Here is a 14,997-nt window from a genome sequence, read left to right on the forward strand (position 1 = left end):
GCCAGATGGTCTGCATCCCAGAGTGCTTAAGGAAGTAGTCCAAGAAATAGTGGATGCATTAGTGATAATTTTTCAAAACTCCTTAGGTTCTGGATTAGTTCCTGAGGATTGGAGGGTGGCTAATATAACCCCACTTTTTAAAAAAGGAGGGAGAGAGAAACTGGGGAATTATAGACCGGTTAGCCTGACATTGGTGGTGGGGAAAATACTAGGGTCAGTTATCAAAGATGTGATAACAGCACATTTGGAAAGTGGTGAAATCATTGGACAAAGTCAGCATGGATTTGTGAAAAGAAAATCATGTCTGACGAATCTTACAGAATTTTTTGAGGATGTAACGGTAGAGTGGATAGGGGAGAACCAGTGGATGTGGTATATTTAGATTTTCAAAATGCTTTTGACAAGTTCCCACACAGGAGATTAGTGTGCAAACTTAAAGCACATGGTATTGAGGGTATGGTATTGATGTGGATAGAGAATTGGTTGGCAGACAGGAAGCAAAGAGTGGGAGTAAACGGGACCTTTTCAGAATGGCAGGCAGTGACTAGTGGGGTACCGCAAGGCTAAGTGCTGGGATCCCAGTTGTTTATACTATATATTAATGATTTAGACGAGGAAATTAAATGCAGCATCTCCAAGTTTGCGGATGACACGAAGCTGGGCGGCGGTGTTGGCTGTGAGGAGGATGCTAAGAGGATGGAGCATGACTTGGATAAGTTAGGTGAGTGGGTAAATTCATGGCAGATGCAATTTAATGTGGATAAATGTGAGGTGAAAAAGGTGAATGGTATGTTGGCATTCATAGCAAGAGGATTCGAGTACAGGAGCAGGGAGGTTCTACTGCAGTTGTTCAAGGCCTTGGTGAGACCACATCTGGAGTATTGTGTGCAGTTTTGGTCCCCTAATCTGAGGAAAGACATTCTTGCCATAGAGGGAGTACAAAGAAGGTTCACCAGATTGATTCCTGGGATGGCAGGACTTTCATATGAAGAAAGACTGGATTGACTGGGCTTATACTTGCTGGAATTTAGAAGATTGAGGGGGGATCTTATTGAAATGTATAAAATTCTAAAGGGATTGGACAGGCTAGATGTAGGAAGATTGTTCCTGATGTTGGGGAAGTCCAGAACGAGGGGTCACAGTTTAAGGATAAAGGGGAAGCTTTTTAGGACCAAGATGAGGAGAAACTTCTTCACACAGAGAGTGGTGAATCTGTGGAATTCTCTGCCACAGGAAACAGTTGAGGCCAGTTCATTGGCTAAATTTAAGAGGAAGTTAGATATGGCCCTTGTGGCTAAAGGGATCGGGGGTACGGAGAGAAAGCAGGTACAGGGTTCTGAGTTGGATGATCAGCCAGGATCATACTGAATGGCGGTGCAGGCTCGAAGGGCCGAATGGCCTACTCCTGCACCTATTTTCTACGTTTCTAATCATAATCTCCTGTTCGGCTAAAGCAGTGTTTTCCAGCCTTTTTTAGCCCAATGTCCCCTAAAGCACCTTCATAATTGCCAGAATATACTTTTATACTCTTATACTCTTCAGGCATAATATACTTTTCGCTGCCCCCATAGTGTAAAAACATATCTACTATATGCTAACATGAGAAAAATGATTCTGCCTTAAATTTTTATTTGTCCTTAAACCTAGCTTATACAGTACCTCGCTGTACATCGGCTTTGAGTTCAATGTGATCCTTGAGCTTGACGGTTTTTAGCAAGGGCTGAAATATCTGGTTCAAGTCGTGACAGCAAAAGTTTTAAGTCCCCATGCATAACAATGTCCAAGTGGTTTCTGCTTTTTGGTGAGTATGTGGTTCACTGCACTGAAGCCTCTTTCAACAAGGTAGGAGGATGGAAATGCAATGAAGAGCAGTTTGGCTCTTCTGCAAAGACCACAAAACGTCATATGACAGTGTAGCCGACAACTGCAAAAGCTGACGTTTATGAAATGTATGTTTGTTTCTTCATCATTCTGAATTATGATAATGTCTTCTTGCAAGCTCTCTTTTTGTTCTTCCATCTTCCAAAGAAATGGGTTAATTACCCAGTCCGGAATTTCCAGGTTGTTCAAATCCTTGAATCGATTTGAAAATCCTTCTTCAGTAACTGCAGGTGTAAGCTGAGCTTCAGACTCGTTGTGATGATGAGTGCTCACCACCTGGAGAGCTATGGTTCTGCCTGGGTTCCAGTGCTTCATCCTTTATTTTGGACCTGCCTTAAGTTAGGGCAATGCTTACCGCCCCCCCACAAGAATCTTGAAAGCATCCCCTCCCCTCTAACTCCCCCTTAGGACCCGTAACTACCCCCGCTGGGAATTACTGGGCTAAAGTCATCTTAATGATTTCAATTCACCAAATTGAAGAAACCTCCTTTCCGTTTGTTCAAGTACATATATCAATATTCAAGAGTAAAAGGATGGTTAGTCCTTGAAGAATATCATTTTGTGGCCTATTACTTTTACAGAACAACATTTAGAGCAAAGAAAAACATGTTTAAACTTTCTTATGCAATAACTAGCTGAGAGCAGAAATTATATACCAAAGAAAATTACGTATTACTTGTCAACAGATGTACAGCCTACTATAGCCCAAAAGGTTCAATACTTGATGATCATTTTTGTTGAGAAGTAAAAAGGGATACAATGAGTTATAATTATCCTGCTTTAACTGAGGCCATAATCCAAACTAACTGTTCAGTGTAGTGTTGAAGAAATGCCTCTCTGTTTAGAGAGATGTGAAAACTCTGAATTTGTTATATTATTCTTTCTTGATATGTGGGGGCTGCTACAATTTTCCCTCTTAATTAACCTCAAAATGGTGGTAGGCATTTTAATAGAGTCAGAGGTACTCCTATATATTAGCTAGGTAATGCCAGAATTTTGACCGGACAATAACAACATCCATCTATAGTGAATGTATAGCTCTGTGTTTCCTACAGGCCTGTTGCTCTTGTTCAAGATCAGTGGCTCCCAAAATTTTTTGGGTTACCAGACCAAATCCCAAGTGTCCCCCTCTCCCTTTCCAGCCTTTACATAAAAACTATGAATTTTGATTTACGATGCTCAGTGAAAACAAAAGACGTAACAAATAATTGCAAAAAATATTGAATTTAAAGCTATTTAAAGCTACAAATAAAATTCTTCATTACAGTAAAAACAATTTTCATCAATAATTTTAAACAGTACATTAGTAGTCCAACTATTCACTAATTCAGTGCTTCTTCACGTTTTAATGGATGGATGAGCTTGGTGCAGTGATATCAGCTTCTCAATGTCAAGCTGAATATCACTCAGGGAATTTTAGATACACACATTCAGTAACCTGTAGTCTGTTTCACTGCTTTGAAAGAAGCTGGGTGACTGCGCTGAAACTGTGCTCCATTAAACATATGTTGGAGAGGCAATAAAGAACACCTTGACCTTCAGCTCAAAGTCATTTTGTAGGGAGCTCAGTTCCTCCTCCATCCTTCCTGTTAATTCCTCATTACACGTGTTTAGGAATGGATTTATTACCCATCTGGATTTGTATCGAGAGAGGATCCTGAAATGACTCTGACATGTCTTTATGCAGCTCACCCAGGTGGGAACAGTACACTTGAAGATCATCATCTGGTATTCTTTCTTTCCCTTCTATCTCAGAGAGACTTGGAAATTGGAAAAGATTGCAATGGCCAATGTTGCACTTTTATAAGGTTAACTTGAACAGAAATGGGGAGATCACTGATTTCTCATTCATAAGATTCACATAATTTTTCTTAATTGAAGATTGACTTCATTAAGCTTTGTAAGTAATTCTGACAAATAAGCCACATCATGCCTGATATTCTTCAGCTGATTGCTGAATGCAGCATTTGAGTCTTCAAAGAATTTATCACAGTTTCAAAAAGCTCATGAAAGCATTTCAGGCAGTTTCCTTTCGATAGCCATCTGACTTTAGTGCACAACAGCAAGCATTCAAAGTCCTTGTCATTCTCAATACAAAGCTCTTGAAATAGTTGAGATTTTAGAGCATGGGACTCGATTTTATTTACCGCTATGATAATGATTTGTGCAGTTTATCACAGGATTTTTGCGACAAGACGTTGTCTGTGAATTACACAGGGAATGGTAGATATATTAGGTACAGCTTACTTCAGGAAAGTAATAACCCCATGGAGGTGTCCTGTCATTGATGGTGTCCCATCTGTTGTACAAGCAAAGATGCTAGTGAGTAGAATGTCCTTCTCTTTGAAAAATTGCTCAACAACCCAAAATATTGACTCTCCCTTGCAAGGGTTTCAAGTCCCCTTGCAAATAACAACTCCTGAACTATGCTTTCATCTTTTATGAGGTGGATATAACCAAGAAGCACAGATTTGTTGCCTGGCAACATTGACTCATCCAACTACACAGCATCCATACTTACTTGTCCTAAGTATGTTCCACAATGTGCCTTCCATATTTTCAGATATTTCACCTATTCATCTTTGAACAGAGATATCACTGAGCAGAATTACTTTAATTATTTTGTCTGTTGACTTATGCAAGACTGTACTCAGCTCTTCTCCAATTGTACAGGGCTTTCCAGATTTAGCGAAGAGCAGTGAGATGTTGTATGAAGTACAGAAACCATCACTGTTTTGTTGTGAAGTGCTGGCAAAGCAGTTTTGAAGTGTTTTCCATTTCTGAGAGTTTTTACGAAGTGACTGAAAATAAGCCAAGTTTTTGTTTGCTTTTTCAGAGTGTATTCTCTTCAAATGTTCAAGGAGCCTGGACAGTTTTGTTGCTTCATTTGGAAAAAACTTCTTCACCCCACAGCCACATTGGCTTGGTGCTGGTATAAATCCATTATTTCAGATACTCCACATTACACTGTCTACAATTTCTTTTTTGTTTGGTCTGCTCTTACCATTCTTGTTATATGGTAATGACCATAGTCAATCAGCTACCTCTTAAATCCAACGTCACGCATGATGATCAAAAAAGGGGAAAGTTAAGATGTCATTATAGCTCTGGCAAAACCTGACTGCCTGAAGGTACATCAAGTGGGGCAGTTTTATTTTGTTTGGGCTGTGGGCTAGAGAAATGAGGTAAAGACCATTGAAAAGGGCAGATTCTGAATTTTACCCCCATTGAATGCCATACCCTAATTCACATGAATTTCTTCATTGCATGATTAGAATATTGGAACTGTACTAGCTAAAACTGTACTAAGGAGTGAACAGCAATAATGTGTGGTCTGGGCCTGCAAATAACACAATTTCTTCTGTCCTGATTTCTCACGTCAAACACAGAAGTGTCACTTTGCTCTTCGATAACTATTAATGTGCTTTTGAGCAAAGACTAAGAGAATGGTGGGTTAGCAAGAGATGAGGTGATCATTGTAATCAGTGACAAGACACTGAAGATTAAATGCTTATAATATGTAATTCAATTCTTAAATTAAGCCTATAATTTCTCAATTGCCCCCCTTGTTCCCCCCCCACCACATCCCTTTTATCTTTATTAGCCCCTAGAAACTCCCACCACCAATATTGCCTACCTTGGAAACCACTCTTCTGGATGATAAAAATTGTATGTTTGGGTGTGACTATTGGATTAGCTAACATTCTTCTCTGAACTAACTGCAACAAAATCCCTTTTAATGAACAGATGATTATTCTAATCCTATTTATTTTCTATCTCTGAATCAAGATTGTGGCTCTCTTTGAACTAGTCACATTTTCCAGTTTGACTAAAGCAAACTAAAGAAACCTCCTCGTTGCTCATTTCACTCTCATGTTTTTCAGATAAGCTGCCTGTCTCTGTCTCGGCAATTATGCTCATTAGTTTTATTATTCACCAACCTACAATGTCAATGTCTGTTCTAAGTGGTTATGTGCAAAGACCGAGCGCTCCCGCTTAAGCATTTGAGATGATCACAGGATGGCCATTCCTGCCGCAGCGTCACAACTGGAAACACCTCACAATGATAAAGCAGACAACTGGGACATTATGTCCAACAGCGTTGCTGGTGCAAAGTGATGTACCTGAATTCATTATACCTGCCACAATAAAGGGAGCAGGGCTTAAACAAAACATTTTCTTTGCTCTAAATTGCTCCTAGTTCACACAGTTCTCTTGCCGTTAAGAACAGTAAGACAGGACAACATCGTTACCTGAGCCACAGCCCTTGCATCATCAGTTACATCGAAGATCACTGCGGTGGCACCTCTCTTAATAGCAAATTTGGCCTGCAGGAAGAAAGAGACAAACTCGTGACTTTGGACTAATTGTTTCTGCACGCTTTCCCGACACGGAGATTTCATTTGTCACAGAGTAATCAGCACGGCCCAACCGACCCACAGCTTTCTCACTGCTAGGCCCAGTTGCCCCGATTCGGCCCATAACTCTCCAACCACCTCCTCTCCATGTGCTTACCCAAGTGTCTTGTAAAGGATACGATTGTACCCACCTCCACCACTTCCTCTGGCAGCTCACTTCAGGTTCCCACTGCTTTCCATGTATCGAGGTTACCTCTCAGGTTACATTTAAATACCTCCCCTCTTATCTTGTATCTGTGCCCTTCCACATCCCATAGGAAAGGACTATAATCGTCCACCTTACCCACACCCCTCAAGATTTTATAAACTTCTAAGAGGACATCCCTCATGCTCCTACACTCCAATGAATAAGAGATCCAGTGGGGCTAACTTCTCCCTATAACTCAGGCCCCTTAGCCCAGGCAATATCCTGGTAAATCTCTTCTGCACCCTCAACTCAACAATGTCTTTCCTTTAACAGGATGACCAAAACTGTGTGCAATAATCAAAGTGCAGTCTCACCAATGACTTACATAACTGCAACATAATGTCTCTACTCCTAAGCTCAATGCCCCCATCTGCTGAAGGGCAGCATGCTAAATGTCTTCTTCGCCACCCATCCTACAGTTCACTTGCCGTGATCTGCGTACATCTGCTCCCAAGTCCCCCCCCCGTTTCACAACACTCTTCATCTCACACTTATCTAAGATGAAATCCAGTTGCCAACTGAACAAGACTCATTTGTAAATCATTGCAAACTGCTTCACTGCCAGACCTCATCACCAAACTTGGTTATTCACATCCAAATTATTTACATAAATAAGAATGACAGAAGTCCGAAAATTGACCTCTGGGGCAATCTTCTACCTTCATCTATCCCCTTAGTTACCTCTTCAGAAAATTTCAAAAGCTTTATTAGACATGTTCTCCCACATACAGAACCATGCTGATTATATCTGATGAGGTCTTGACTATCAAGGTGATGGTAGACCTTGTCCTTCAGAGTTTTCTCCAGTAACTTCCCTATAACCGGTCATGCTCGTAGGTCCCTGTTCTGTCGTTGCCACCCTTGAACAATGGAACTACATTATTGCCACGCCTCAGTTTTCTAGAACTCGACAAGTGGCTAATGTTAAAGCAAACATCTCAGCAAGTGCTTCTGTGATTTCTTCTATGACGTACAAGAGTGCACCTGTTCTGGCCATACCCATCTTAATGCATTTCAAGGATGCAAATACCTCCTTCCTCGTAATATGCATATGTTCCAAAATCTCATTACTTTTACCCTCATTTCTTTGGCATCCATGACATTAGTAACACCAAAATGAAACAGTCAATAAAAACCTTCCCATCTCCAGTGCTTCCACAAGTAGGGGGCACTGAGAGGACCTAGTCTCTCTCTGGTCAACCTTTTACTATTAATATAACTGAAGAATGATGATGGCGCCTAATGGCGACTCCTTTGCTTGCATCTTCGGAAATAACTCTTTTTCTATCTTTAATATCTCTGTTTTCCCCTTCAGGGTTCTTTTGAAGACCCTGACCTGGAGTTATATGCTGACTTCGGTTCTTTGTGGGAATGCGATCTACTGTTGGGGTCTCACGACTGGCTGCTATTTGATATACCAAGGAAAACTAACAAGCCTTCAGGGCTCTGGGATTTCGTGGTTCTGGAGGCAGGCAGACTTGAGGCTGGTGCCTCCACAGGAAATCTGTGTGTCGTGGGAGACGGACGATCAAAAGCAGCGAGCTGACTGCTGGCTGTGTGCCTGGAGACCCGAGTTCTTTGGGTACAGAGCTCGGAAAAAGTAACACAACAGACTTTTAACACTGTAAATCAGTGAGTTGTTTGTTATGTCTCCCCTCACGCTATGAAATGGTGACAACACTTTTTCCCTTATTAGGGAGAGAGAGAGAGAGAGCCTGTGGTATGTCGAATTACCAGGTGAACGAGTAGTCCTTGGGGTACTGCAAGTCTGTGTCTTTTTTGATGCTTTGCTGCACACTTGAGTGCTTGGTGGGAGAGGGGGATCGCTGTTTTGCTGTTGCTTATGCGTGGGTGGGGAGAGCTGGGGGGGCCTTGGGGTTCTAACAATTAACTGTGGGGCACTCCTCTGTTTTTGTGGATGGTTGCAAAGAAAAAGAATTTCAGGATGTATATTGCATACATTTCTCTGACATTAAATGTATCTTTGAAACCTTTGAACCATTAACCCGGCCTGCCAAATCGATCTCAATCCTCTTTTTGCCTTCCAGGTTTCCCTCTTAAGCCTGCACTTAAAACTTCTTAAATATTCAGTGAGGAATTCATTTGTACCCAGCTGCCTAAAAATATTTAATGCTTGCTTCTTTTTCCTGACCAGAGCCTCAACTTCTCTCATCAGTCAGGGTTCGTTGAACTTGGTTTTGTCTACCCTCCACCCTAACAGGTACACGCTGACCTTCAGCTCATGAGGTGACCCTTTTAAGAGCTTCCCATTTGCCAACAGTTTCTTTGCCACTAAATAAAGTCCAGTCTAATGCCCCCAAAGCTGGTCCTGCTCCAGTTCAGGACTCTAACATGCAAATCTGTTCTACCTTTTTCCATGTTTGTTTGTCATGTAAAGTTGGATATTATAGACCCCTATCTGGACAAAGATAAGCCCTGGTTGAACCTTTCCACAGTACGCTGTTGAACAGTCAACAAGAAGTACAGATCACACCAGGGAATGGGCGAAAGAATGCTGGAACTACAAACATCAGCCAGAGAGGTACGATAGGATAGGCACAACATGTATTATGGGGAGAGGGAACTGGCGGAGGACGTACTATGGAGAGGATGATATGGCAGATGGGATTTACAAGGAGCAGTAGAGTGAGGAATGGGTCATCCAGACTACAGTAGAAATTGTGATGCAACTAATTAGTAGTTGGTTGGAATTTCCACAATTCCAGATGGTTGGAATTTCCACAATAATTCCAATTTCCACAATGGTAGCTGTGGGATTTATATTCAATTAATAAACTGGAATTTGAGGAAAATAACAGCTAGTCTTTGTAATGATGACCACAAACAACAGCCAAATTCTTATAAGATAACTCATTAATCACAAAAAAGTGAAAATCTGCAGACGCTGGAAATTTAAGCAACACACACAAAGTGCTGGAGGAACTCAGCAGATCAGACAGCATCTATGGAAAAGAGTATATAGTCAATGTCTCGGGCTGAAACCCTTCATAAATCCTGATGAAGGGTCTCAGTTTGAAACGTCAACTGTACTCTTTTCCATAGATGCTGCTTGGCCTGCTGAGTTCCTCCAGTATTGTGCATTTGTTGCGTGACTCACCAATGTCTATTATAAAGGACATCTATTAAGTTTATCTGGTTTGGTATACCTTATATAGCTGACTCCTGAATGCCCCTGAAAAGCCGAGAGGGTAAAAGGATGAGAAGTAAAAACCAACCTCATCAATCACACCCAAATCATGAAATATATTTCATTTCTCAGCATTTCAGTTAGGTTTGTCACCTCAAGTTAAAAACTTAAATGCTCTCTTGTATTTTGCCAAAATTCAGAAGATATACTGCACTGTAGGGGGTGCTAATTGTCTACCATTGATATCGCTCTGTGCAATTTAACAGTGCCAAAGATAATTACAGAGTTCCCCACAATCTCCAGCACTCAAGACAATGTTCTGAAGAGCAGAACGAGTGAGAAATGGTTACAGACTGCACAGAAAATATAAATGCAACAGCACTTACAAGGGGTGATTGATAAGTTCATGGCCTAAGGTAGGAGCAGTCAATTTTTGAAAAACTAGCACATTTATTTTTTCTACATTTACACACTAGTACTGCGGTTGTGGAGCATACGGATCCTTTCTTTGTAGAAGTCGGTACCTTGGACCTCCAGAAGTGGTCCACATGGGGTGATTGATAAGTTTGTGGCCTAAGGTAGAAGGAGATGAAACTTTCTGCATTTTCACTCAGAGTTGAACTGCACGTGCATGTAACGAGAGCTGTATAACTCATCTCCTTCTACCTTAGGCCACAAACTTATCAATCACCCCTGCTGTGGACCACTTCTACAAAGAAGGAATCTGTATGCCCCACGACCCTGGACTAAGTGTGTACATCTAGGAGGGGACTATGTTGAAAAAAAATGTGCTAGTTTTTCTAAAATTGACTCCTTCTACCATAGGCCACAAACTTATCAATCACCCCTTGTAAGATGCAGCTATAAAATTAAACAGGATTTGGTTGCAATCCAAATTCTTTCGGAGACACTGCAATAACACAATGCTCCACAATTTGCAACACGCAGAAATATCACAATGCACACTACTCTACAATCCAATGGTGTTCAGAGAAAAACTCTATTGGTACAATCAGACAACTTGAAAGATAAAATTGTGGAAAAGCTGCAAAGCATGTTGATAGACTACCCATGTATCTCATCAAGCATAAGAATAAGCTTTGCAGTTTTACCATAATTTTACCTTGTAACACATCTGGATGCATCTTTGGAGCGCTGGGCCAAACGTGTAGATCAGGGGTTCCCAACATGGGGTCCATGGGCTCCTTGCTTAATGGCATGAAAAAGGTTGGGAACCCCTGGCACAGATAGACAAGGTCAAAATTTCAGAAAATCAACTCTTCCAGTGAAATCTAATCTGCTCTCAACTTCAGAAAACAACTCGTTGGGATAATAAGACTTTTTTTCTGCAACAGAATAATTGAAGTGCTGATTAAAACTGAAAGTAATGGCTTAACCAATGAAAAGAAACACATAGGATATCGAATTCAATAGTTGTCAATTGTGAGGAGAGTCCTCCACGACAGAGGACTTCATGACAGGGGCAGAGGGAAGGACTATATTTACTGAAGGATTTCTTTAAGGTAATTCTAGCTCTTTCTGATCTGGCAACTTCAGCTGAGACCATGATTAGAGACCACAGTGACCTCTAACAGTGCTTCTGGCTCATGCATGTCAGAAGAGGTATTAAAATTCTGTAAGAAGGACTTGCTTGGAACTACAAATACCAGTCATGGTAACTGCAGCCTTAGGGTTAAGGGCCATTATGTTGATAGACAGAGTCCTCAGGAAAGGGCTCATTTGTAACAACTGTGATAGGTGCATGAGTGACAACATTAGTCAAGGTATTTATTATAATCAGCTCTTCTTCTGGGATCATATAAGAAGCCTTTCAAAATCTTCATTCTGCAAATTTCAGCAGCTTTCCCACCCTCCCTCAAGACAGACCCTAAAATGAAGTAAAGGGCCCATACAGTTGACACCAGTTAACTCAGAAAAGTGTAACTTGTGCAGTAAAGACTAATGGTTCAACAGTTTTCAAACACCTTTTAACCACTTCAGTGAGCATTAACCTCGGAGGGTAAAAAGAGTGCCATCCAGAGTCACCTCACTTAGCCACGTACCTATGTGGGAGTGAAATTATAGTTGACTGCTTCAGGCAAAAGCCGGGTTATACGATAAACAATGATGGTTGGAAATGTGATATCAGAAAAGAATTGCAGGGTATTAATCTTTGAAAGGAAAAAATAAGGTTAATATTACAAGATCTGTGTGCTTGGGACAGGGTATACTGGTTAAATGAGCCAATTAACTCAAAAGAAGGGCAAGGGTAAGATTAGAATTTGTAACCTAGCTTTTCTCTTTTTGATTTTGATGGAATTTCTGCGTTATGTCCAGCATTTTGTGGTTTGAAACCCATGACTCGTGCTACAACTTTTTTTCCTTTGTAGTTGGGGCAGTCACACAGTTCTTGCTGAAAGGTCATGACCTCTCCACTCTAGTTGAAAGCAATGCATTTCAAGGATGGTGATCACCTGAAGCACTGCTCCTTCACAAGCACGCTACAGCGCATCTCATCCTTTCATCCCACAGATTAAGCTTCTCCTTTCACATTAAACATTTATTTACTCTGAACACCTGACCCTTGGGGCTTTTCTCCCATTATTCTTTTTGCTTGCTCACCACTGAAAGGATTCCAACTAGTAAACAGTGAGAATGCTTCCCAGAAATCCCTTTACCAAATTGAGCAGCATGCAGTTCTGCAAGTGAAAGTGACAGAAACAGGGCGAACACCTCTTCATTTAAGGGTAGCATCAAATCACCAGAGTCCAATGCTGCCTGGCACACAAGAACTCCTGAACAAATTCAAATCGTTATAGATTGATTCTTAAAAAAGGGAACTGCGTCAATCCAATCAAAGACAAGAGAAAGTCTGCAGACACTGGAAATCCGAGCAACACATGTAAAATGCTGGAGGAACTCAGCAAGCGAGGCAGCATCTATGGAACAGATTATAGTCAACGTTTTGAGCCGAGACCCTTCATCAAGACTGGAGAAAAAAAAGACGAGGCATCAGAGTAAGAAGGTGGGAGGGAGAAACACGAGGTGATGGGTGAAACCAGGAGGGGGGAAGGGGTGAAGTAAAGAGCTGGGAAGTTGATTGGTGAAAGAGATACAGAGAAGGAGAAGGGGGATTCTGACAGGAGAGGACAGAAGGCTATGGAAGGAAGAAAAGGCAGAGAAGCACCAGGAGGAGGTGATGGATAGATAAGGAAATAAAGTGAGAGAAGGAAAAGGGAATGGGGAATAGTGAAGTGGAGGGAATTACTGGAAATTCAAGAAATCAATGTACATACTAACAATTTGGAGAACTGTGTTAAATTGTGTCATAGAGTCACACAGCAAGGAAACTGCTTACTGATTATCAAATACTGATTTTATCCTAATCCAACAGAAACCCCAGTCTTAATTTTTCCATGTTCTCGCCAATCCTCTTCACATTCTTCCACTCACCTACCCAGCAAAGGCAATTTAAGTGGCCAAATAACTTACCACGCCGCAGGGCTTTGGGATGTGGGAAGAAACCATTGGGAATGTGCCAACTCCACATAGACAGCACTGAGATCAGAACTGAACCCGGGACTCTGGCTCTTTAAGGGAGCAGTTCTACAACCTGGAGCACAACAAAAAGTACTGGAGGAAATCAGTGAGCCTGGCTCACCGAGAGAAATAGACAGCTGGCACTTCTGCTAAGATCCTTCAGTTGGAAAGGGATTAAGCAGTATAAAACAGGTGGTGGTGAGGAAGGGATGGAGCAAAAACTAGTAGGAGGTAGGTGGATCCAGGTGAGGAGGGTGATAAGCTGTTGGAGATGGGGAGAGTGGGAATAGTGCCAAATGCTGGGAGGCTATAGGTAGAATTGACAAAGGGTTGAAGATGGATGGAAGTGCGGAGGGCTGATGCAAGTAACTGGGGAGGGGAACAAGGAAGAGGAGTGTATGGTTGATTGGCAGATGGAGAAGGGAAAGGAGGGAAAGAAAAAAGATGGCGGGGCTGGGGCAACGCAAGAAGAACAGGGTAGATCAGCCGCAACAATCGGTGGGGGAGGGGGGTGCTGAGAAGTTTACCAGGGTCAGGTAAAAAACTTTTGAGGTATCCACCAATGGTTACAAGCACACCACTTGAGATTATAAACTATGCTTGGTACAGGGTAAAGCTTCCTCAATATTCCAACAAATAAACCAAGTAGAGAGAGTAGATGTACAGCCTAGTATACCAAAACTCAAGAGGCTGGGTTCTTCTTAATTTACAAATTTCTGGACCTAGGATTCGACAACCCCTTTTGCAATTGGATCTCTGATCTGTAATGACAGGCAGCCACAGCTCCACCACAATAACTCAGCACTGGTGCTCTGCACGGCTGCATCTTCAGCCCCTATTCTATTCCAAGTACACTTGAGGCTAGATTCTGCAGCAACTCAATCAACAAGTTTGCAGATGATGCCATTACATCAGGCTGTATCTCAAATATCAATGAGTTGGACTATAGTAAGGAGGTAGAGAGCCTAGTGACAAAAAAACAGGTCATTGGCTTCAGAAGGGGGAAGGGCAATGGTGCATATGCTTCTGTTTACATCAATGATTTTGAGGTCAAGAGGGTTGAGGGCTTCAGGTCCCTAGAAGAGAACATCATCAGTAGCCTGTCCTGTTCCAACTACATTGATGCTGCAGCCAAGGAAGCGCAGCAGCAACCCTACTTCCTCAGGAAGCTAAAGAAATTTGACATGTTCCCTCCGAGCCTCAGCACGGAAAGCATTCTCTTTGGATGCATAACAGCTTGTAACTGTTCTGCCTGGTACTGCAACAAAGAAAGAGAGTCGTGGACACAGCTCAGCGCATCAAGTAAACTAGCCTCCCTCCATGGACTGTTTGCACTTCTCACTGCCTTGACAAAGCAGCCAGAAGCTCCACCCACACCAGACATTTTCTCTTCTCCTGCTCCCAACCAACATTAGATCCTAAAGCCTGAAAGCACATATCTCCTGGGACTATGATGGCTTCTATCTTGAGCTTATAAAGCTATTGACTGGTTCCATAGTACCATAAGATGGACTCTTGACCTCATAATTTGCCATATTATTTACTAGTACCTTATTGTCCACCTGCACTGCACTTTCTCTGCAACTATAACGCTTTATAATAAACCAATTTACCAATGGCTGTGAATATACAATGTTGGGCAGTACTACTGCATCGATCTGACTTCACAATTGTGTGATTTTCAGCTAGTGCCAAATTAAAGTAAATTCTGAGTTACATGATTTAATAGTGAGTTGCAGCTTCATGCTCAAAACTCCTCAAACCCATGAGGAAGAATGTTCTCCACAGATGAACCAGGATCTGAGTACAGGTTCCCTGGGTAA

General features: G+C 41.8%; 1 protein-coding gene across 1 annotated transcript in view; it reads right to left on the bottom strand.

The window, feature by feature from the left end:
- The window catches only part of LOC132395938 (E3 ubiquitin-protein ligase RNF43), a 210,906-nt gene that overhangs the window by 16,703 nt on the left and 179,206 nt on the right, over positions 1 to 14,997 (bottom strand). Inside the window, exon 3 of the mRNA XM_059973154.1 lies at positions 6,135 to 6,209. Coding sequence (XP_059829137.1) covers positions 6,135 to 6,209 — 75 coding nt within the window. The remainder of the gene's footprint in view (positions 1 to 6,134; positions 6,210 to 14,997) is intronic.

The sequence above is a fragment of the Hypanus sabinus genome, chromosome 6 (genome assembly GCF_030144855.1).
Source record: "Hypanus sabinus isolate sHypSab1 chromosome 6, sHypSab1.hap1, whole genome shotgun sequence".
In the NCBI taxonomy this organism is placed as follows: Eukaryota; Metazoa; Chordata; class Chondrichthyes; order Myliobatiformes; family Dasyatidae; genus Hypanus; species Hypanus sabinus.